Source organism: Piliocolobus tephrosceles, chromosome 3 (genome assembly GCF_002776525.5).
Source record: "Piliocolobus tephrosceles isolate RC106 chromosome 3, ASM277652v3, whole genome shotgun sequence".
Lineage (NCBI taxonomy): Eukaryota > Metazoa > Chordata > Mammalia > Primates > Cercopithecidae > Piliocolobus > Piliocolobus tephrosceles.
The window spans coordinates 42289677-42315072 of NC_045436.1; the positions used below are offsets into that span (position 1 = coordinate 42289677).

At 39.3% G+C, this 25396-nt stretch overlaps 1 protein-coding gene across 3 annotated transcripts in view; it reads right to left on the reverse strand.

Annotated features, from left to right (window-relative positions):
• The window catches only part of TMEM184C (transmembrane protein 184C), a 21101-nt gene extending 6595 nt beyond the window's left edge, over positions 1-14506 (reverse strand). The window contains exons 1-7 of one of the 3 annotated variants that reach the window (XM_023227368.2): positions 14335-14466; positions 13767-14068; positions 7291-7421; positions 7156-7192; positions 6235-6440; positions 1544-1618; positions 264-357 (exon numbers count right to left, since the gene is read on the reverse strand). In XM_023227368.2, coding sequence (XP_023083136.1) covers positions 264-357; positions 1544-1618; positions 6235-6440; positions 7156-7192; positions 7291-7421; positions 13767-13889 — 666 coding nt within the window. In that variant the 5' untranslated portion in view covers positions 13890-14068; positions 14335-14466. Of the gene's footprint in view, positions 1-263; positions 358-1543; positions 1619-6234; positions 6441-7155; positions 7193-7290; positions 7422-13766 lie in introns of all 3 variants that reach the window. The other 2 variants (XM_023227361.2, XM_023227352.3) reach the window with 2 other exon arrangements.
• Between the last annotated feature and the right edge of the window lie 10890 nt (positions 14507-25396).

Below are 25396 nucleotides of genomic sequence, written 5' to 3' on the forward strand. Positions count from 1 at the left end.
CAACAAATAAATGAACAAACATGGTCAACATGTGAGGGTATAAATTGCCAAATAATTAACAAAGACATTATTATATTTTTATATATGTATTAAGATGTATATTAAAGTTTTTTTCAAGTCTTCCTATAAATTAAATTTCAGATTTAATTTATAGGAAGATTAAAAAGAAGCAAGCCTTATCCTAAAGAAGAAACTTTGTCTAAAGAAATTTAGTTGAAGATACGAATTTAGTACATTTTAAGAAAAGTAAACATTTTACTTACCAACTGTGACATGTTGTTTATTATAACCAAATAAGTCCAAGCGTTTGAAAAGCTAAAGTTCCCTTCATCATATATACCAAGCAGCTCACAGATTCTAAAAATAGTAAAGATGAGATATCTATGATTAACTAAATCAAAATTGTACTTTAAAATACAGCAATAGCAGTACTTATAGAAGTCAGTTTATTTGAGATCCCACTGACAATCACTTGACTTTGGACATAGAGAATTTAGACGTCAGTTTATTTGAGAGATCCATTGACAATCACTTGACTTTGGATCTAGAGGTGGTTCAAAAATGAAAGAAACCCATTTTTTCTAGAAATGTTATTATATGATTATTCCTTCAACTTGAAGGAAATCCCAAATAAGACACATAACACTTAACTAGAAAGAGTACTAAATTTAAAAAAAAACAACTATGCGGTCTAACTTCGGGAAAGCTTGATTGTTAAACATAATATAATGCTGGTGTATATAACTGTAGTTGTTAATTTTTTTCCCCTCAGTTGTCTTGGAGGTAAATTTTATGAAAGACCCAGATCCCCTCAAGTAAGTACTACCATCAGTATTGTTATAGTCTAAGCTGCAGGGAAATAAAGCATGCCTTCATAATTAAATGGCTAAATAATTGCTAGCTCAAAGGCAGAATAAAGAATTCTTTCACTGGTATTTCTTTCCACTTTTCCTCTGTGAGCATGCAAAATGTTACTAACAACTAAGAGATAAAACATGTAATCTATTGACATTAAAGTCTTTGATGTTCTTGAATTTTTAGGTAATAGTTTTGCCAGGTAGCTTAATGATACCCCATTTTACCTCAATTCTAAGCCTTGACAGAATGTATTAAAAGAAAATATGACTTCTGTTTTAAGAGTACTTCTAATATGTTCTAAATTAACTATGTAGAAAACAAAACTGTAATTAACCTAAAGTAGCATACTTTAACTTCATGCAGTAGGGTTTCTGTAAAGCTATGTATTTGAAAAAGAAAGTATGTTTTTTTTTTTTTTTTTTTTTTTAATCTTCAAAGTGCTTTATAACAAGCTAGCTCTAGAGAGGAGGTAAATATTTAGAAGACCCCTGTGGTGATTCTTTGCCTATAAATGGTCATGTTATTTATTTTAATAGAGTGAATTTCTATATAGTTTTTTTTTTTTTTACAACAGATTAGACCTGCATTATAAATAAGCACATTAACACTATGTTTTCTACTTAGTTGTTCCCACATAAGAGCACAAGGATTAAAAAAAAAGTTCATATACAATCCGAGTACTTACAAAGCAACGATGGTGGTGAAAGGTCTGACAACTGTGTACTGTAATACACCTAATTTGCACCTAAACAGCAATACTCTGCAAAAGAAAAAAAAACTTAGAATTTCAACGACTCATTTAAATAGCATCAGATTTTCCCCAAAGCCTCCAAACTGAAATCACTTTGATGAATGATACCATATTTATAGTTAATTATTTCACCGTAGTCATCCTTAATAGCAGTGGCAGAAGAATGTGGATGGCACGAAACAAGTTATCTAAATACTTTTTTTTTTTTTTTTGAGATATAGGGTCTTATTCTGTTGCCCAGGCTGGAGTGCAGTAGTGTGAACATGGCTCACTGCAGCCTCCACCTCCTGGACTCAAGTGATCCTCCCATCTCAGCCTCCTGAATAGCTGGAACTACATCTGCATACCACCACACCTGGCTAATTTATTTGCTGTAGACATGGGGTCTCACTATGTTACCCAGGCTACTCCTGACCTCCTGGGCTCAAGTGATCCTCCCACCTCAGCCTCCTGAGTGGCTGGGACTGCAGGTGTGTGCCCCAACACCCAGCTATTTTTAAATTTTCTGTAGAGTTGTGGTCTCACTATGTTGCCCAGGCTAGACTCAAATTCCTGGGCTCAAGCCATCCTCACACCTGTAATCCCAGCACTATGGGAGATGAGGCAGGCGGATCACTTGAGACCAGCCTGGCCAGCATGGCAAAACTCTGTCTCTACAGAAAAAAAAAAATAACAAAATTAGCTGGGCATGGTGGCACACGCCTGTAATCCCAGCTACTTGGGAGGCTGAGGCATGAGAATTGCTTGAACCTGGGGAGGTGGAGGTTGCAGTGAGCAGATATCATGCCACTGTATTCTAGCCCAGGTGACAGAGCAAGACCATCTCAAAAACAAAAAACAAAAAACACAGTAATCTTTGAAAATGAAATTTAGATACCAGTTCTCTGCGTAACATCCTATAAATGGTTTTTCATTTGACAAAGACTCCCATTTACCAAACTTTAGACAAGCCTCTGACGCCTCTTTTCAACTTGGCTTCATCTTTGGGCCTTGTCCTTGTCCTGAGTGTCAATCAGTTTAAACGAATCTTGCTAAATCATTCCCCAGCCCCCTTTGATATCTGATCACCTTTGACATCTGATCAAATTCCTCAGCCCCCACCCTTGATGACTAAGGCCTTGGCCTGCCTTTAGCAAGAATCCTATTCAGTCAGTTTAGTGAGAATCCTCCTAGCCCTGATGTCCCCTCTTCGTAATTCTGCATTCACTGACCCTCAACATGCTCTAGTTATAAATGCCCATTTGTCTTTGTTGCCTTCAGAGTTGAGTATAATCTGTCTCCCCGATAACCAATCTACATTAATTTGTCATTACTATTCTCTCATGGTCTCCTGTTCTTCCTTCATTGCATTTCCTGAAATAAGTAACTATGTATTTGTGTCTTCATTTAATTCCTAACTCTCCTAACCAAACTGTAAGTTGCATGAGGTCTATGGCTGTTCTGTGCACTAGGGTATTTCTTTATACTAGCATGTACTTGGTGCTCAATATATATTTGTCAAATGAACACATTAGTAGCTTATTATTTTAAAAAGGCAGGTAGCTCCCTGTCATTTCAAGGGTGTAAATAGAGACAAAATTTGTCAGGATATCGTACAAATGGTCCTGTACTGCATAGGGGGCAATGCAGCCATTCTTATGATGTATGTCTACACTGATTACTCTATCTCCATTTACCTTGGCTTGTTAACTTCCATTTTATTCCCAATTTATTAGTGAAACTGCCTTTGCAAAATTATGACTGAGACAGTGAAAGAGATCTAACTAAACCGGCTCCATCTTGTGTCTAACCTCCAAGCTATCCTTGTTCATTCCTGGGAGTAGGCTGAACTACCTTTGAGAGAAACTTAGTTTATAGTTTCTCCCAAAGCTATAGAAACAGCCCTGCCCCAAAGCAAACCTCCTTTTTGCCTGGGGACTAGATTGCCTTTGTAGGACTAACATTAGCCACAAGATTAGAAATTATGGTTTAGCCAAAACAGCATGGTACTGGTACCAAAACAGAGATATAGACCAATGGAACAGAACAGAGCCCTCAGAAATAATACCACACATCTACAGCCATCTGATCTTTGACAAACCTGACAAAAACAAGAACTGGGGAAAGGATTCCCTATTTAATAAATGGTGCTGGGGAAATTGGCTGGCCATAAGTAGAAAGCTGAAACTGGATCCTTTCCTTACTCCTTATATGAAAATTAATTCAAGATGGATTAGAGACTTAAATGTTAGCCCTAAAACCATAAAAACCCTAGAAGAAAACCTAGGCAATACCATTCAGGACATAGGCATGGGCAAGGACTTCATGTCTAAAAACCAAAAGCAACGGCAACAAAAGCCAAAATTGACAAATGGAATCTAATTAAACTAAAGAGCTTCTGCACAGCAAAAGAAACTACCATCAGAGTGAATAGGCAACCTAAAGAATGGGAGAAAATTTTTGCAATCTACTCATCTGACAAATGGGCTAATATCCAGAACCTACAAAGAACTCAAACAAATTTACAAGAGAAAAACAACCCCATCAAGCAGTGGGCAAAGGATATGAACAGATACTTCTCAAAAGAAGACATTCATACAGCCAACAGACACATGAAAAACTGCTCGTGATCACTCGCCATCAGAAAAATGCAAATCAAAACCACAATGAGATACCATCTCACACCAGTTAGAATGGCAATCATTAAAAAAATCAGGAAACAACAGGTGCTGGAGAGGATGTGGAGAAATAGGAACACTTTTACACTGTTGGTGGGATTGTAAACTAGTTCAACCATTGTGGAAAACTGTGGCAATTCCTCAAGGATCTAGAACAAGAAATACCATTTGACCCAGCCATCCCATTACTGGGGATATACCTAAAGGATTATAAATTATGCTGCTATAAAGACACATGCACACGTATGTTTATTGTGGCACTATTCACAATAGCAAAGACTTGGAATCAACCCAAATGTCCATCAGTGACAGACTGGATTAAGAAAATGTGGCACATATACACCATGGAATACTATGCAGCCATTAAAAAGGATGAGTTTGTGTCCTTTGTAGGGACACAGATGCAGTTGGAAACCATCATTCTCAGCAAACTATCGCAAGAACAGAAAACCAAATACCGCACGTTCTCACTCATAGGTGGGAATTGAACAATGAGATCACTTGGACACAGAAAGGGGAACGTCACACACCGGGTCCTATTGTGGGGAGGGGGGTGGGATAGCATTAGGAGATATACCTAATGTAAATGATGAGTTAATGGGTGCTGTACACCAACATGACACATGTATACATATGTAACAAACCTGCACGTTGTGCACATGTACCCTAGAACTTAAAGTATAATTAAAAAAAAAAAAAAAAAAGGCTGAGAAACTCCAGAATAAATGCTTTGGCAAAAAAAAAAAAAAAAAAAAAAAAAAAAAAAGTATGGTTTAGGAGTCATGCAGCTGGAGGCTATAAGATTCTGGCCCTCCCTAAACTGCTCCTAAGATCAGTGCTTGAGATATTTTGCAGACCCTGCATTTGTTGGATCAGCTGGCACCACCAGATCAATAAACTGGCTCATCTGACCTTGTGGCCCCCACCCAGGAACTGACTCAGCACAAGTGGACAGCTTCGACTCCCTAGGATTTCACCTCTCACCAATCAGTACTCGCGGCTCACTGGCTTCCCCCTACCCAGCAAATTAACCTTAAAAACTCTGCTCCCCAATGCCTGGCGAGACTGATTTGAGTAACAATAAAACTCCTGTCTCCCGCACAGCTGGCTCTGTCTGAATTACTTTTTATCTTTTGCAATTCCCCTCTCGATGAATCAGTTCTGTGTAGGTGGCTGGCAAAGTGAACCCCTTGGGTGGTTGCATTAGTGGACGCGTCCTATTGATTTTTCAGTTGCATTCTCTTATTGCCTTTCTTTTCTATTCCAATCTCATCCCTCCTTTTCAGTTTTATTTCACAAATAGATTATTATAAACTCCTATTTCCCCATCTCTGGAATCTTCTTCCCTCCAATTCATCCTTTATGATATTGCAAAATTAATCTTTCTAAAACACTGTTTTCAAATGTTTGCTTGCTGAAAAATACCAAATGGTTCATTTGTATAATAAATGCAATTGTAACCTCAATTTTTCAAAATGAAATGACATTAATTTCAATGTCCTACATGAACATATAATAAGGCAAGCGATATGTTCAATGTCCTACATGAACATATAATAAGCCAAATACTGTTACTTATTGCTCCTACTTCATATCATATGCCGTTTTACAATCTAGACTATCTTGTCTTTGTCTTTTAACTAGCTGTGTGTTCTTATGTAAGATCTGCAGACCTTGGTTCTCAACTGCAAAAGCATATTGATTAAATGATTACTGTTTTTACCTGCAATCCTTTAATTTTTGGATTTGGGATTAATAATGTAAAAAAGACTAACATATATGTGGGGATTACAAAACTGTGTTTTGTTAGCCTTCAAACAACTAGGAACTGCATCAGGAACTCTATCTTATACTTATTGTTCTGCTATTAATACTTAATGTACTACCTTGTAAAGAGCTGACTGCTACTTAAAAACTCTGCTTAAACGAAAAACCAAAACATAGAAGAATTAAACCAAACATACTTACTCTCCCATAGCCCATGGTGGACAGCAACATAAAGGAGGGAAATGTTTCTGCTGATCTTTGGCTTCAAGGATTAATACCAGATTTGGATACCGGTTAGTTAGATAATTGGTAAGGAATCCCATAAAGTTGTAAATTACATAAGCTTCGTAGCATTCTCTGCAGGTATCCACATATATTGCAATGCTGGGATATTTCAAAGCTATCCACTATGAAAAAGCACAGATGTTAAAAGATAGTTGCAGCTAAGATAAAATGAATCACCACTCCATTCATGGTACGCACAATAAGCTAATTTTTACACTTTAGATGTCTTGTCATATACTTACATAGGACTCTCTAAAATTTATCATTATGAGGGCTATCAATCTGTGAAATGAATTTTTAAAAGCAATAAACATCTTAGATATTGGTAAACAAAAACGTAAGTGGTTGGGGGTAAATAATGAACAAAGAGAGAAGCTAAAATAAGTACTTAAGTTCTTAAATCTGAAGTTTTTCTTAATATGATCACAGATAATGCTACTGAAGATATTTTCTTTATATTTACTCAAATTAGAAGCAGTCATCTATAACAATTTCATGTGTATCTATTGGGGAAGGTTTTAAAATTTTTGGTTCAAATAAAAGACTTAATAAATAAAAAGAGTGGTAATATAATTTAAAATATTATATTCTTTACCAATCTGAAAGTTTAAAAGAAAGCAAACAGCTATAGATTTTTAAACATTTATAATATCACATTTTACATTTTAATTATCATACTTTATATTCTCTATCAACTTTAGAAACAAGTGAATCTTTTTACTTTTCTTATTAATCTGACTCCTTATTGTCAATAAAATAACTTTCATTAAGCATTCTGTAATTATAGTATCATAAAACAAGTTCTTAGTTAATGAGATAAAAATGAAATATACTTACACTATCTAAACTGTAAATGGGTACCATCCAAAGAATCCTATTGGAAAAGGAAAACATAAATTTAAAACGTTTTATGTCATATTTATAAAGTAAGCCAACACAACACTGGTGGAATCAAAATATATTAAGATGTACCTTATTATTGGTTTTTGCAGTTCAGGTTGTGTATAATGCACTAAGTGTTGCAATATCACCCACAGTGATATAGGTATAGTCAACAGCAAAAAGATTCCAGCAATAAACCAAGCCTTGGTGTGTATTCCAACCTTAAGAAACAAAATAACATGTTAGTATAAATTCTTATATTAAAACGAAAGAGCTTGGCCGGCTCAGTGCCTTATGCCTATAATCCTAGCACTTGGGGAGGCCAAGGTGGGGGTATCACTTGAGGCCAGGAGTTTGAAACCAGTTTGGGCCTCCAAAGTGAGACCCTGTCTCTACAAAAAAAAAAAAAAAAATTTAAAAAATTTAAAAATGTAAAATTTTGGGGGGGCGGACTTTAGTATGAATCCTTTTTTTTTTTTTTAAGGGAAAAAGGTGGGCATTTATTTTTGATGCTTGAAGGGTTGAGCAGTGTACAATTAAAATAGAACTGAGGTCTGCAACTTTTAAGTATCACTGTTTCTTTTCTTTTTTTTTTTTGAGACAGTTTTGCTCTGTTGCCCAGGCTGGAGTACAGTGGCGCGATCTTGGCTCACTGCAACCTCTGCCTCTGGGGTTCAAGTGATTCTCCTACTTCAGCCTCCCGCATAGCTGGGATTACACACCCAGCTAATTTTTTTGTATTTTTAGTAGAGACAGTGTTTCGCCCTGTTGACCAGCCTGGTCTGGAACTCCTGACTTGAAGTGATCCGTCTGCCTCAGCTTCCTGAAGTGCTGGGATTACAGGCATGAGCCATCATGCCCGGCCCAGTTTCACTGTTTGAACAAGACTTTTTCTTCCTCTACCTGGGGCCAAAGATAAAAGAGATAGAAAACAAAAGTATGGAGAACAAATGCATTTTTTACAACAATAAATTTCTACATTAAAATGTATAGAAAGCTTGAAAAGGGCTGAGTGACGTGGCTCATGATTGCTTGAGCCCAGGGGTTCTAGACCAGCCTGAGCAACATGGCGAGATGCCATCTCTACAAAAAATAAATTAGCGAGGTGTGGAAGCATGTGCCTGTAGTCCTACCTACTAGGAAGGCTGAGGTGGGAGATCTGCTTGGGCCCAGGAGGTCAAGGCAACAGTGAGCCATGATTGTGCCACTGTACTCCACCCTGGGCAACAGAGACCCTGTCTCAAAAACAAAAACAAACCAAAAGCCAATACAAAGTCTTACTAATTGTGGGGGCGTTAATCAAAACAGTAAATGAAAAGCAAATATATGGAGGTGAAGACTCTAAAAGGAATGTGAGCACTCATATTACAGGGCTTTTTGCTTTTATCCATTTCATTTAAAATTGAATACAGTAGTCCCCACTTATATGTGGGGGATAGGTTCCCAGACCCCCAGTGAATGCTTAAAACTGTAGATAGTCCCAAATCCTATATGCATATACTATGTTTTTTCCTATACATATATACTTATGATAAAGTTTAATTCATAAATTGGACACACAGTAAGTGGTTAACAATAATAGAACAATTATATTTTGTAATAAGTTATTTAAAACTTATAAATTACTTATTTCTGAAATTTTCCATTTACTATTTTCAGACCATTGTGGACAACAGGTTACTGAAACCAAAGAAAGTGAAATTTCAGTGACAATCTAATAAAATAATAATAGGATAAGCATATTCCAGATCTTCTTTATTATAAAGTGATCATTAAGAATGGTACTGCGGCCAGGGGCGGTGGCTCATGCCTATAATCCCAACACTTTGTGAGGCTGAGGCGGGCAGATGGTTGGGCCCAGGAGTGTGAGACCAGCGTGGGCAACATGGCAAAACTCCATCTCTACAAAAAATACAAAAAATTAGCTGGGTGCCAGAGGATCACCTGAACCCAGAAGGTGAAAGCTGCAGTGAGCCATGATCATGCCATTGCACTCCAGCCTGGGTGACAGAGCCAGACCCTGGCTCAAAAAAAAAAAAAAAAAAAGAAAAAAAAAGTAGTGCCAAGTAATTGCTGTTTCTGATTGCTTTAGTTCCAAAAACTACAACTTGGTGGTACACTTAAGAGAAAAATGATGTGCTTGTGACTAATGAAGGTCAAGTGTCCTCAGTATGCTATAAAGAAAGTTGTTTTTTAAACAATCATAAAACAAGTGACTAGAGACTTGGTCATTGCAGGCCAAATTTTAAAATCCTGTAGTATCATTTTTACATTGCAAGTGGTAATTTAGTTTAAGAAAAACATCATCTCTCCAAATTAATGTCATTAATTATTGGTTTCACAGTTGTTTTGATTTTTGAGCTATATAAAAGTTATATGCATAAGAAATTTAACCTATTTTATGTGTGTATATATTTAAGTAACATTATAATAGAATAACTCTAGGTATCTGCAGAAATTATCAATATAATTCTTTAATTTTATGTTTACCTCTAAATAATTTATTCAAATTTGAGACACACTGATATAGATATCAGTAATATTAATCTTATCAGCCATGAGTTGAGTTTTTTGGCTCATGAAATGAGGAGGAGATAAACAGATTTTTTTCTATGGTAACTTGAGGAAAGAAGAAAGGAAAGAAAAAACCCTTAAAGACAAGCATCCAAGAATAAGTTAACTCTCCCTCAGCAAAATGCTTCAAAACAGAGAATGGAGATGAATAGGAGAGATTGCTTTCTGGGCCTGGTCTTCCTGAGGGGAGAGAGTAGAACTGACCCAAGGGCATGAGGTAAATGTGCTGAGGTTGGGAAAAAAAAAAAAAAAAAAGTGTGCTGAGGTAAAAAGACTAGAGCAGCATGCCATCACGTGCACATTCACTTCAGGTATACATGGTCAGCCAAGAGAGTGGGAAAAACAGCTTAAACAGGGCAGATGGTCATCTTACCATTCTAATAAATGAGTATATGCTCCACCATGGGCATGGGATGAGCTTCCAGAACTGTGAGAAAATAAATTTCTGTAGTTTAAGCCACTCAGGCTATGGTATTTTCTTACGGCAGTCTGGGCAGACCAAGATAAGCTGCCACATTTATATCTGCAGTTCAAATCTTTCTGAACATTAGATGTGCATATCCAACAGCATATCTAACATGCCTATTGAATGTCTCTTATTAAACTAAATGTCCATCACAGAACTCAATTTCTCTCAAACCTGTTCCTAACCCTCAAATTTTCTATCTCAGTAACTAGTATCACCATTTACACAGTTGTTCAAATAAAAAACTTCAGAATTATCTTTGATTTCTTCCTTTCTCTCATTGCTTCTCCTCTGGAATCCAATCTCCTGCCAAGTCTTGTTTGCTCACTTCTAAGGATACTTACAATTCAGTTTTCCATCTCCATTCCTGCTATCCTTACCGGGGCCAGAAACCCTCGTAGCCCAGGCACCTACCACCTCTCACTACTGTAAAGAGCTTTCTAACTTCCCTTCACTTCTGCTTTATTTTCCATAGCTGGTAGAGTGGTCTTTTGGAGTTATGCAATTAGACTGCCCTGCATGGTAACTTCTCAGATCTTTTCTGGTTTTCTCCACAGCATTTTATACAATTTTATTGATTTTTTTTTTGGTTCCTTTTGTCTCCACCACTAAGTTCTATGGAGGTAAGTGTTCTCTCATATAGTATACAAAGCCTGATTCATCACTGGGACTCACTCATTTGGGCAGAAAGAAGGGGAAAAAAAAACGAAGTAAAATATGTATTGTGGTAGATGGTGGTAAGTCCTATGGAAAAGAAAAAATAAAGCAGAGAAAGGAATATGAAAAGTTGGGGAGGGGAAGTTGACAATGTTAAATAGAGTAGTCAGGTGACATCTGAGTAACGACCTGAAGAACATAAAGGAATGAGAAGAATATCTAGGGAAAGGACATTCTGAGAAGGGGAAACTTCATGCAAAGCTTCAAGGAGGCAGCATGCCTGGGACTTTTTTTTTTTTTTTTTTGAGATGGAGTCTCGCTCTGCCGCCCAGGCTGGAGGTGCAGTGGCACAATCTCGGGTCACTGCAAGCTCTGCCTCCCGGGTTCACGCCATTCTCCTGCCTCAGCCTCCCGAGTAGCTGGGACTACAGGCGCCTGCCACCACACCCGGCTAATTTTTTTTTTTTTTAATAGAGACGGGGTTTCATCATGTTAACCAGGATGGTCTCAATCTCCTGACCTTGTGATCTGCCCGCCTCGGCCTCCCAAAGTGCTGGGATTACAGACGTGAGCCACCCTGCCCGGCCAATGCCTGGGATGTTTGAACAAAGTCGAGCAGTGGAAGCCTAGGACTTGAGGAGAAAAAGTCAGAGGGGGATCGGGTGGGAGTAGTGTCAGATCATGTTGGACCCTGATGGCCACCGTGAGGAATATTGGCCTTTACTCTAGGACCAGAAGTGATTTAAGAGGACACACATAATGTACCATGTTTTAACTGGTTACTCCGGCTGGTGTATTAAGAAGAGACCAAGCAAGACATGTTGAGAACTTGGCTTAGGATGTTAGCAGTACAGATTGCAGATTCCAATTTTTCTTAAAAAGCTAGTGGCACCTGGCCAGGAGAGGTGGCTCATGCCTGTAATTCCAGCACTTCGGGAGGCCGAGGCGGGCGGATCACAAGGTCAGGAGATGGAGACCATCCTGGCTAACACGGTGAAACCTCGTTTCTACTAAAAAGACAAAAAATTAGCTGGGCGTGGTGGCACGCGCCTGTAGTCCCAGCTACTCAGAACGCTGAAGCAGGAGAATGAAGCAGGAGAATGGCGTGAACCCGGGAGGCGGAGCTTGCAGTGAGCTGAGCTCTCACCACTGCACTCCAGCCTGGGCGACAGAGCGAGACTCCATCTCAAAAAAACAAAAACAAAAACATAGAAAACCTAGTGACACCTAAAAACCACAGTTGAAACTAACAACTAAGAGAAGTCTTAAACTGGACTGATATTACGCATATTATTAACCTTTAAAGTAGTTCCTATACCATGCTCCAAGGAAATATTTCAAAGTAAGAAAAACCCAATGTATTAAGATGCTTATACCTAAGTTTTTGTAGACAAATTGTAGAAATAACCTAAATATCTAACAAATGGGAAATATTTAATGTAGCAGAATATTACATGGCCATTAAAAATAACTATATGGGCCAGGCACAGTGGCTCATGCCAAGGCAGGTGGATCACAAGGTCAGGAGTCGAGACCGGCCTGGCCAACACGGTGAAACCCCGTCTGTACTAAAAATACAAAAATTAGTTGGGTGTGGTGGTGGACACCTGTAATCCCAGCTACTTGGGAGGCTGAGGCAGGAGAATTTCTTGAACCCGGGAGGCGGAGGTTGCAGTGAGCAGAGATCACGCCACTGCACTCCAGCCAGAGCAACAGAGCTAGACTCTGTCTCAAAGAAAACGAAAATAAACAACAACAACAAAAAATAACTATATGGGACTGGGTGCGGTGGCTCACACCTGTAATCCCAGCACTCTGGGAGGCCGAGGAGAACGGATCACCTGAGGTCGGGAGTTTGAGACAAGCCCGACCAACATGGAGAAACCCTGTTGCTACTAAAAATACAAAAGTAGCAGGGTGTGATGGCACATGACTGTAATCCTCGCTGCTAGGAAGGCTGAGGCAGAAGAATCGCTTGAACCTGGGAGGCAGAGGTTGCGGTGAGCCGAGATCTCACCACTGCACTCCAGCCTGGGCAACAGGAGCAAAACTCTGTCTTAAAAACAAACAAACAAACAAACAACTATATGGACTATGCTAGTATGGGAAAGTCATCAGAAAATAATTTAGTCTAAATAGAGAACACAAATGTATATTAAATACAGTTTATGTAAAAATCATTTCCACAATAAAGAAGGACCTAAAATAGTCATGGTCTTGTTATAGTTCTTGTAATAGGTGTTCCTTGTAAAAGTACTTGGTGGGTTTTATTAATCCCGAATTTAAAGTTCATTATATAATATTTATATCTGAGTTATTTACCTTGGGGTTTTCCAGCTTGTAGTACATTACTGATGTCACAATAAGCATATGACATCAAAAAATATATATAAGGTGGTTTTTGCAAAACCTTTGTTGGGTAAGGGCTAATTTCCACAGTAAAAACAAACACCAAAGTTAAAACAACTAGAATCCTTTGATTCAGGAAGCTAGTAAAAAACTAATAAAATTCAATACATGGTTTTCAAGGTAGTTTATTTGACCTAGTTTAGTCCAATATCTGAACAGATCAGATTTTATTAATAAAATGACCTTATTTTCAGGGAACTGATGAATACTTGCAAAACAGTGCCCTTCTAAGCAGCTATATTAATATATTCTATTTTCTCGACCCGGTCTCACCTCCACCTGTAGCATGACTTGAAGAACCGTGAACAAGAAATTAGAGAGTTTTATATCCTAAGAGTGGGGTCGTTTACATTAGATGGTTTTCAGGATTGTCAGAGCAGAAATGGGGGAAGGGTGTCTCCTTCCCAACCACAGATGGGTAGAAGAAAGTGTAGAGGCTGATGGTGCAGAACCCTCTTACCTCCAGTTTCTGTAATTCCCACACGCATAGGGGAACCGCAACCACTATGGACACCAGGTAGATGACCACTGCTAAAGGTCGAATCCACTGTCTCCAGTTCCTCCAGGTACAAGTGCAAGGCATGTTTTCGCACAATCAGATCCGGTTAGCAAGGGAAAAGAGCTCGAAAAGATTGTAATGGGGAGCCCTGTTCTCTGGCTTTTTGTCAACTCGCATACTACGGAGAAAAAGCTGTCGGGCGACTTTACGAACAGCTCAAGCCGCCTCCTGGACCGGCGCTGTGTCTTCTGCTGCTGCTGCTCCTGCAAATGTAGCCGCTCAGGGTGCTATTGGGGAGCAGTGCAGGCAACATTCTTTCTTCCCCACCCCGCATCTACCCGGTTCTACTGCGGTGGAATCCCAGGCAGAGCCGCTGCCCTCACCTGGGGATCGCCCTGAGCTCTGCCTGCACCATGGCTTCCAGAGCAGCACCGACCAGGAACCGGCCTCTAGGGACCCTGCACACTCCGGTTCTGTCTCGCAGCTGCCTGCCCACTCGCTCTTTTCTTTGGGGAATCGAGCTTCCTACCTCCCGCACTGGCAGGCGTCTCTTCACCCGATTCCACTAGTAGGTAAGGCCCCAGAAGCTCACTCACTCGCACGGGACATCCCCTACGGCGGAACCCACGGCCAAACCAGGACTTTCAGCTCTTTTCCGCTTCCGCCCCTGAGGTCTAAGATAGGTGATTCGTCGTCAGCGGCAAACTGGACCCGCCCCATCCGGCTCACTTTGCTCTCTCTGATTGGTCAGCTGCGGGGGCGGGGCTGCAGGATTGCGTACTGGGGTTAGAAAGAAGAGCAGGTGCATGGAAGTGGGTGGAGTTGCTGCAGGTGGTCTAGTGGGCTATTACAAGGATTCTGGAAGCTGCAGGAATTGTTTGAGGATACTTGAGGCACACCTACTACATTCTTCTGCTGGAGTTATGCCAGTTTAAAGAAAACTTGGGTAAGGGGCGGTTACTTCAGAGTTGGACTGAAAGAGAGAAGGCCCATCTCTACACAAAACATCCCCTATTCAATCTGGAGTGGATACAGAAGTCGGCTGGAGTAACAAGACAGGGAAGAATGGGAAACCTCCACCTAGTTTTCTGTCAGTTGCTGGAATCTAGGGGCTAGGCCGCTTTGTTATTTCTGGATCCTACAGAAATATCATTCTAAAGGTAGCTTAATTTTAGAATTAACCACAAATACGGAATGTGCTTTCCACATTTGAAACTCGTGTTAAACATTTGCACTCATTTAATTTTAAAAAGTTGACATTCTAGTTGACAAAGGAGTTTTATATGCTTAAAGCCTTTAAACCAATAGAGCAAACAAATATCTACTTCTCAATTACATATACAAATGCGTTTTATATTATAATTGTAATTTTCAGGGGGACAGGCACTGTACTAAGTTCATTACCTACATTATGTAAGTTGTTCTGCACAAACATTTTGAGAGGTAGGCATTTTTCCGCTTTACAGATGAAAAAGTCAAGTGGCTAATTTGCCCAGGCTCACTGAGCTAGTTAAGTGGTAGTGTGGAGATACTAACCTTGGTCCTTCTGATTCCAAAGGGCATTATATTTAAGCATTTGACCTGCTAGTGACTGCCACCTGGGGAATTTCCGCCTAATGACCATATGGATAAGGAGGCTTGCAACATTGAGTACACCTAGCCCACGATTCTTACGGAGACACTGAAGGAATATTATGAGCCCCTTTCCTGGTATCATCTGTTTGGAGCTTGACCTCCGCTGCCTACTTCCCAGTCATTAACATCTGTATTTTACAACCTGACCCAAACTGCTCTCTACCAGAAAAATAGGCCTTTTGTTTGTTCTTCCTAAGCTTACTTGAAAAATTGAAATTAAGGCTGGGCGCAGTGACTCACGCCTGTAATCCCAACACTTTGGGAGGGCGAGGTGGGCGGATGATGAGGTCAGGAAATTGAGACCATCCTGGCTAACAGGGTGAAACCCCGTCTCTACTAGAAATACAAAAAATTAGCTGAGTGTGGTGGCGGGCGCCTGTAGTCCCAGCTACTCAGGAGGCTGAGGCAGGAGAAAGACGTGAACCCGGGAGGCAGAGCTTGCAGTGAGCCGAGATCACACCACTACACTCCAGCCTGGGTGACAGAGCGAGACTCTGTCTCAAAAAGATAAAAAATAGAATTGAAATTAAAAAACATTTCCTGATCATTAAATTAATGCTTGCTCTATTGTTAAAGTTCATAAAAGAGAAGAATAATGAAGAGAAAGTTAACCTTACTCTACAGCCAAGTATAACTACTCTTTATTTTTTGGTACACAGTAGAGGCTATCTTGAATATGCTGTATGCATAGATTGTGCTTTCAGCTACAATGATTTTTCTGCCTATAATTTTCCCCATTCTTTCTCATGGGCAAACTTTTTTTTTTTACCTAATTTATGAGACCTTCATTTATTTTTGTTTCCCAATGTATTCTTACAGCATTCATATGGTATTATGCCTATTTACTTATTTGCCTTGTTTAGATTTTGAATTCCTAAAGCAAAAATCTAAAACCATTAGAAAAAAACAAAAGAGAGAAGAGATGAGACAGATGCACAAATGATTTCACATACCAGTTTGCGAACTGGAATTCTTCTATGGTGAAATTTCTTCAGATCAGCAGAGAAATTAAAACCAAAATTACATATTAAGTATGCCAAATATGAAAATCTGAAATTCAGAATGCTCCAAAATCCGAAAACTTTTGAGTGCTTATATGATGCTCAAAGGAAATGCTCCTTGAAGAACTTCAGATTTTGGATTTTCAGATTTGAGATGCTCAACTGATATGTATAATGCAAATATTCCCCAATCTGAAAAAATCTGAAATCCAAAACACTGCTGGTCCAAAGCATTTCAGATAAGATATGTGAATTTTTCATTTAGTTAAATTTATTCACTCTTAAGGACCATGCTTTATTTTGAAATTATCTATCCTATTTTTTAATGTGATAATAGATAGTAGTTGTTCCTCAAATGTTTTTACTTTGGAGAATAAAAAGTTGATAGCTTTATTTGCCCACCATTTGTCTCATTTTTTCTCTTGACCTGTAAGATCCTAAAGTCTAGTAAGGATAGGGAATGACCACTGGTGTCAGCAGCCATAATGCTGTTAATAAAGCTAATCTAATTGCTTTGCTAGCTATAGGCATTCTCTGCCTTCTTTCTGGATATGACTTAGCCTAAGCCTGAGGGTGGATCTGAGCTTGACGGTGTTTGAAAAATAAGTAATGATTAAAATTGGCAGGTGGTGCTAGGGTCAAAAACAAGATATTAGTCAACTTCGATGCAAGTTATAGAGGTTAATTGAAGTTTGTTACTGCATCACATGAAAATAGGTGGAATTTGCTATTCTTGAAGGATAAGTTTGGATTAATTTGAATTAAGATAATAAGTTAAATGCACTTTGAGGGATCCTGGGGGGTGGACACTGTTAACCCTTTGCCATATATCTCCATTTCTCTATAAATATGTCCATGGTAGTTTTAAAACCTGACTGCAACTTCTTTGATACTCATCTGATAACAAGATAGAGTCTGTGTTCTCTCTCTTACATGTATGTGGGCTTGTGATTGTTTTTAACCAATCTAAGTTGGTGAAAGTCGTCATAGTCACCATATGTGACTTCTGAGGCTAGGTCATAAAAGACCATGCAGTGCCACAATGTCTGCTGGAACATCTACCTTTTGGAACTCTCAGCCTTCCTGTGAGAAGTTCCACTGCCTGAGGCTGGCATGTTGTGAGAAAGCCCAAGACAGAGACCCTTTGAAGGTAACACTGGTCAACAGTCACAGCTGAGCCCAGGCTTTGAGTCACCCCAGCCTAGGTGCCAGTCATGTGAGCTGAGAAGCTGATTCCAGCTCCTAGCCATTCTCATCGCTCAGTCATTTGGGTCATCCCAGCTGAGGCCCTAATCCTGGCGAGAGACACACCATGCCTGCTCTGCCTTGTCCTAAGTCCTGACCTGAAGAATTCATGAGGGTAATGATTGTCATTTTACTTCACTGAGTTTAGGGTTGTTTGTTACACATCTCTTCCAGTGAGTAGATAACTGAAACAATTGTCTTTTGTCTGTACATTTTTGTATTGTTTATCTAATCTGAAAGAAGTTTCTTGTTTATAGTGACTTTTTTTTTTTTTTTTTTTTTTTTTTTTTGCCTGTAGCCTACATACAGTCCATTAGGTTTTTCTTATTTTAGGGATAGGTCGGCTCCAGAGTCTGAGATTGTGCTAACTAATCCATGAGTTAAGTGAGTTTTACATTTAAAGGTTGCAAGCATGCAGGGGAGAGATCTGAATCTTTAGAATAAGCTTAATGTTCCAATGTTTCCTTTTTTCTCCTTTCCAACACATGGGAGGGGAAATGGTCTACTATGCCCCAAATGAGTGGAGAAGAAAATAAAAGTAACACAAGTGGTAAAATTAAACTTTCAAATCTGAACCTTGAAGCTATTTCTGTCCACTTCTAAGCTTCAACTTTACCTACCACTGTATTTCAGTGGCATTAACTGCATTTACATTGTGCAGCTATCACCCCTATCATCCCCGGAACTTTTTCATCACTCCAAAGAGAAAATGTGTACTCATGAAACAACTCCCCATTAGCCCTTGCCTCTGGCCCTGGTAACCATTGTTCTGCTTTCCGTCTTTATAAATTTGACTATTCTTGGTAACTCATATATGGAATACTATAATATTTGCCCGTTTGTATCTGGCTTATTTCACTTAGCTTGATGTTTTCAAATTTCGTCCACGTTGTATCATACATCAGAATTTCATTCCTTTTTAAGGTTGAATGATATTCCTTTATGTGTATATGCCACATTTTGTTTAGCCATTCATCTACTGATATAACACTAGGGGGTTTCCACCCTTTGCCTATTGTGAATAATGCTGCTATGAACATGGGTGTACAATGTACACCCAGATGTACAATATCTGCTCAAGTGCCTGCTTTCAGTTGGTTTTTACATTTTTAAAGGGTTGTAAAAGAATATTTTAAAATATTTACTATGGAACTTTTATAGAAAAAGTTTACCAATCCCTGATTTAGAGTAAATTTTAAAATTTTGATAATGGGCTATTATGAAGTTGTGGAGTGAATCTTTCCATAAAATTCATTCATTTCTTCATGAAGAAGGTGATACTTAAATCTTAGTAGGATTTCTCTAAATATTTGAGGAACTCTGTTTGGTCCCAAGACCAACACTGAAAAATTACTGTTTTGTTTTTGTTATTAAGGAATAATGAAATTCACTGGTTTGAAAGCAAGATTCAGTGATTTTTAAGGAGCTTCTGCAGTGAATTTAGAATGAGAGAGCACAAGAGTTCTTTAGAGCCAGCATTGAGCTATCAAAAAGCCCCACTGTGTATAATTAGGTATGCAGAAGCTAGAGGCACTGTCCTTTCCACTTTTCATCTGCTACTCTAATTTTACTCTGAGCAGGCAATGTCCTTTGAATCCTAGCATGTCCCTAAGGCAGAAGTTTCCAAACTTTCTTATTTCACGGTGCCCTTAGAATCTCGCTAGTTTTTTCATGGTGTCCCTTAGCCAAAGAAATATCTAATAGTTTCACTTATTAAGTAATTAGGTCCAAACACCTAATTACAGACATTCACATAAGATCTGACAGATGTTTCTGTGTTTCTTTCAAAAGTATAAAACATCCCAAGGTGCTTTGATGAGTTCACTCCAGTACCCTGTCACTCTTCAGCACACTATTTGAGAGTTGCAGTCCTACCTGTGCTTCTGACCTGGGCTAGCCTTTGTGCTTGGCCTTGCTTCTTATTTTATTCCAGATACTATTCCCCACATTTTCAGGGCTTGCCCAACAATTGTTTCTCATGGCTTCCTCTGCTTTACAGATTTAAGTTTTACATTCTTGATTCACATTTATTCCCCCAGTATATTAATTTTTATATTGGTTTTTTTTATAAAGGGTCTTTGTTTAAACTACTGAAATAAATATTTAAATGAATAGAACATTTGCCCTCACCTTTAAAGATGTGTTACTAGAATTACTTGATTAGTCACTGTTGGGTTCTCTAGTTTCCTCACAAGAAAGGTGATAAAGCAGTTTGAGCACCCAATAGGCCTTAGAAGTATATGTGGTGCTTTATCACTGAGTGAGGAAAGTACTGTGAATGGTGCAAACAACTTACATAGTAAATAATAAATTAGCTTTTCTATAAATTATTGCTCATTAAGTAAGCTTTCCAGTAGCTCTATCTGGTTGGAAAGTTTCCTTTTTTTCCTCTTTCTATCTCCATTGATGTTTTATTTTCAGACCAATTTAAGTGATACTTCTAGAATATCAAGTTTCAGGTTAAAAGGAATGAGAAAAACTTAAATTAACAGATTTAAAACTAGATAATTCTGTAGATTTGGGAGAAAAGGTCTTTTTGGTTAGGATGAAGATTCTGTGTATTATTAAAAATGTGAGAAAGGAAAAATATTTTTATACTGAGACAAATTCTTTTAGGATTTAAATCAAAATTATTATGCGCTGTATTTGTCCATTAGATGCTAGCCTGCAGTGATTCCCATAGAAAGAAGGCTTTGACTTACGCGAGGTAAAGATAATTCATGGGGAATTTTGTCCTAGTGTGGAGGAGTTTTCTTCTTTGAACATGAGAAGAGGTCTCTATGGAGCCTGAATTTTACCTTTACTTTGCTCATGTATTTAAGGCTGTTGAGTGTCCTTGTGTAAACTCATGAGCACCTGTTCTAGATGGTTTTCTATGGGTAGGATGTGTGTGTTTGCGTGCCTGTGTAACTCCTCCCACACTGTAAAAGGAATGTTCTGTGCATACATTTTCTCTGAATAGAGTCCACTGGGCTTGGGCCACAAATGGTGCCTCTACTTATGAGGTATCTTTATGACGTAGAGGTAGAACTAGATATTTTTCTCCAATAGTATAAATTCTATGATTTGCATTTTCCAATTTTCTTGTTTGGGAAATGAGAGGAAAATAGAAGAGCAAGGTCTTTGTTTTTTCCCTTCTTGCTTCATCCTCTCCCTAGAACCATGTCTAGGTCAGGATATAAGAATCTGGCAATTGCCCTAGAACCAAGCTTTTAAAATGCTCTCTAGTCTCAGAAATCCCAGCTTTGTGATCAATGTCCCCAGGGAGGAAGATTTAAGGGGAAAAGTATCTTATCTGATGTACAAGATACATCTGTTTTCCATTGCAGCCAGAACAAATGAACACAAACTTAGTGTTAAGTAATGCATATTTAGTATCTTACAGTGCTGGAGGTCAGAAGTCTAACATGGATCTCAAAGGGCTAAAACCAAGGGGTCAGCAGGCTGCATTCCTTCCTGGAGGTTGTAGGGGAGAATCTATTTCCTTGCTCATTCAAGTCAGTGGCAGAATTCAGTTCCCTGCAGTTGTAGGACAGAGGCCCTGGTTTCTTTCCTGACTGTCACCTGAGGTTCATTCATAGCTTCTAGAGAATGTCCACACTCTTTGGTTCATGGTCAGTCCCCTTCCTCCACCTTCAAAGCCAGCAACAGTGAGTTGAGTCCCTTTCATGTAATATCCCTTGTTCTTCATCTTATACTCTTAAGGACCCACGTGATTAGATCGAGCGCACTCAGATAATCCAAGATATTTTCCCCAATTCTTCTTTGTTATTGGTTGACTGATTGTACAAATGGGTCTTGCTATGTTACTCAGGCTGGTCTCAAACTCCTGGGCTCAAGCAGTCCTCCTGACTCAGCCTCCCAAAGTGCTGGGATTACAGATGTGAGCCACTGTGCCTGGCCAATGTCTTCATTTCAAGGTTCTTAATTTTAACCATGTCTACAAAATCCCTCTCTGCTCTGTGAGGTAACATATGCACAGTTTGTGGAATTGGGACATGGACATCTTTTGGGGGAGAATGGTCTGCCTACCACACTGGTGATGTTAAAAGAAATAAGTCTTCAATTTTCAATCATTCCACAGGTCTCAGTTTTGTATATTGTGTATTAATATCCAGAGCCCCTTTTCCTATGCTAAATTTAGACTTTTCTACATACACTGATAAGCATTTGAAGACAATTTTGTTTTTGAGGCAAAGTCTTACTATGTTGCCCAGGTTGGAGTGCAGAACATGATCTCAGCTCATTGCAACCTCTGCCTCCTGAGTTCAAGCATTCTCCTGCCTCAGCTTCCCAAGTACCTGGGACTACAGGCATGTACCACCACACCTGGGTAAGTTTTTAATTTTTTTAGTACAAGCAGGGTTTCACCATGTTGACCAGGCTGGCCTTGAACTCTTGATCTCAAGTCAAGAGTTCCACCCACTTTGGCCTCCTGAAGTGCTGGGATTACAGGCGTGAGCCACCATGCCTACCTGACAATTCTTTTATAATATTTAACTACATAGAATAAAGGGAGAGAAACAGTGAGGAGGGATATGGAAATGAGTTTTACTTTTCCTCCCGAAGTGGAAGAAAATAACAACAATCTGTGAACATGTTTAAATGCTGATGGGAAGGAACTGGTAGAGAAGGAGAGTTGAATGTGGGAAACTGGAAATTATCCCCTGAATCTGTTCTTCCTTTCTGTCATAGTAAAAGAGTTTCAGTTAGGCACCTGGCCATCCAGCTAGAAACTACATTTCCCTAACTCCCTTGCCACTAAGAGTCTGAATAGTGACTAGGTTCCCCTAGTAATGCACTCTCTTGGTACGCTGGAAGGCAGAATGAGGTATCCAGCACAGTTGTGGTCTTCCAGTGGAATGCCAGGGTTCATCATTCAGAAACTGGTGGCAGTGGCAGTTTTTAAATTTGCCTATTCAAAGCCCTGTTTTTAGCAACCAGCTCTGCTACCACCTAGCAGGAGGTTTGGAGAACACCTCTTCACCAAACACTGGGGGAAGGGGCCTCTCTTGGTAACTGTCCTCTGACTTCCAGAAAAGACAATGGAAATGCTGCAAAAATGGCATGTCCTGATTACAGTGAGAAAATGGGATTCCAGAGAGGTAGAGGGTAGGTGGAAGATGTTAACAGACAAAGACAAATTTATGTGCAGTTAGTACAATGCGTCATGGAGAAGGAATGGTCATAGGACTGTTTTGAAATGAAATCAAGGAGCAGCTTGAGGTCCACTGAGTTGAGCTAGACCTCTAAGACTACTGGGCAGAAACAAACTAGACACCATGTTAGGATTCATGGCTCCCTACCATAGTCTCAGAACTCAGTCAGTGGATAGATGAAGCCCCTCAACAGAGGTTGAGGCCAGGTGCTTCTGAAGAAGAACTCTGTAGTTTAGCCATCGTATATCCAGTGGATTTCCTCCCAAGTCTTCCACAGGGTGACCTGGAGCTATTCACCCAGGGGTCTGCAGACTGGCAGCAGGGAATTTAAAATGTACTGGTTACCATCACAGACTGGCTCTGATTTTACACTTATGCCAGAGACCAAAAACATTACAATCATCTGCCAAAGTAGGACTTACAGATGTCAGGTGTTAGATGAATTTGTGGCTCCAATTCATGTAACAGTAGACCTACTGGGATTGCAGGCCCATCCTGTGTATATTATCCCAGGCCCAGGATTCATGGTGGGAATACATACACACACGTATATGAATACATGTATATGCATACACATACACATATACTTGGTAACTCGCAGGATACCATTCTGGTTCCCTGTCCTGTTGAGTGAAGGCTACTATGAAAGGAAGGACCATCTAGGGCCTCTGGAGCTCTTCCCAAACAATTCACCAATCTAGTAAACAGTAAGCGATTCTGCTGGGGGGATTGTAGAAATTACTGCTGCCATAAAGACCTTGAGAGAAGCCGCGGTAGTAATTCCTACTATATCTGCATAAAACTTTTCTGTTTGGCTGGAACAAAAGCCTGACAGGCCTTGAAAATGACAGTGGATTATTGCAAACCTAATCAGGTGGTGACATTAGTTGCAGCTATGATTTTGGATACAGGATATTTACTGAAACAAATTATCCCCCCAGGCACCTGACATACAACTGTTGTCCTGGAAAATGCATTCTTTCCCATCCTAACCAGTAGTGAAAATCAGAAGCAGTTTGCATTTATATAGCAGAGACAAGGGTATATCTTTATTGTATTCTGTGGAATATCACACAAGTTCTTTACATTGATGATCATGTTGTTTGTTGGACCTAGCGAGAAGGAAGTAGAAAATATATATGCAAAGGGTGGGAGATTAAACCCTCTGAAAGTTTAGGGCCCTGCCACCACTTTGGTGACGTTTCAAAAGGGTCCAGTGGTTTGTAGCATGTTAGGAAATCACAAATGGCAGGACTTTGCACCCTCCACCACAAATAAAAAGGCACTGTATTTGATAAGCCTCTGGATTTTGGTGACAGCATATACCACATTTGGGCATGCTGCACTAACCGACGTAGGAAATAACCCATAAGCTTCCAGTCTTAAGGAAGCCCTGGAACAAGAATAAGACCTGCAGCGCGTCCAGGCTGGGTTGAAGGTTGACATGCCACTTGAGTCTTATGACCTGGTGGATTCAGCGGCATTGGAACTGTGCATGGCAGCAGAGATGCTGTTTGGAGACTCTGGCAAGTCCCAGAACAAAGTACTTGGTTGTCTAGTGACTGGACAACCTAAAACAGCCACCACAAACTCTCATCTAATCACTGAACCATAAAACTGGGCATGCCCAGTAGTATTCCATTGTAAAATGGAAATTGCAATTATGAGACGCAGCCCTAACAGGTCCAGAAGATACCAATAAACTATTTTGTAAACTGAGCATGAGCAAAAGGCTAAGACTCATGTCTTATTGTGAGTTGGTATCAATTCAGACATACTCTCACCTGAAACCTAAAATATTAGTATAGTTACATTTAAGATGTGAGAAATTGGGAGGGAGAAACAACTAAAAACTCAAAATACAGCGACTACAATCCTCTAAGTTGAAAACTGTATGAATATTGTAACTTTTCATCACCTCTAAAAGACACGTGGGAAGGGAGGAGGGGGAGAGATTAGTCAATGAATACAAAATTACAGCTAGAGAGGAAGAATGAGTTCTGGTGTTCTGCAGACAGCTCTAAGTTACCTGGTTGTGATGCTCACACGTATCTAGTTTTTTTTTTTTTTTCCTCCTTCTAGGAACCTGAAAAATTACACTTTGCTGTCCTCCTTGCAACTGGGGCCATGCAGTCCTGGCCAATAGGTTATGAGGTGAAGTCACATGTATCACTTTCAGGCTGAAATATTTAATTGCTGGTGTAAGAATCTCTTGCACTCTCTTCCCTTACTTCAGCAAACCTTGCTACCTGGAGCAGCTGGAATGATCCTAGATGACTGAAACCTACAATGTGTTGGTCAACACTAAATAAGGTCAAAGTACTTCAAAATCTTTCCTTTTTATGTTTAGTTGATACACAATAATTGTCTATATTTATGTGATATTTTGATATATGTATAAAATGTGTAATGATCAAATCAGTGTAATCAGTATATTCATCACCTCAAGCATTTATCATTTCTTTGTGCTGTGTGAACAGTCAAAATTCTCTTTTCTAGCTTTTTGAAAATATACAATAAATCGTAGTTAACCATTTTCACCCTAATGTCT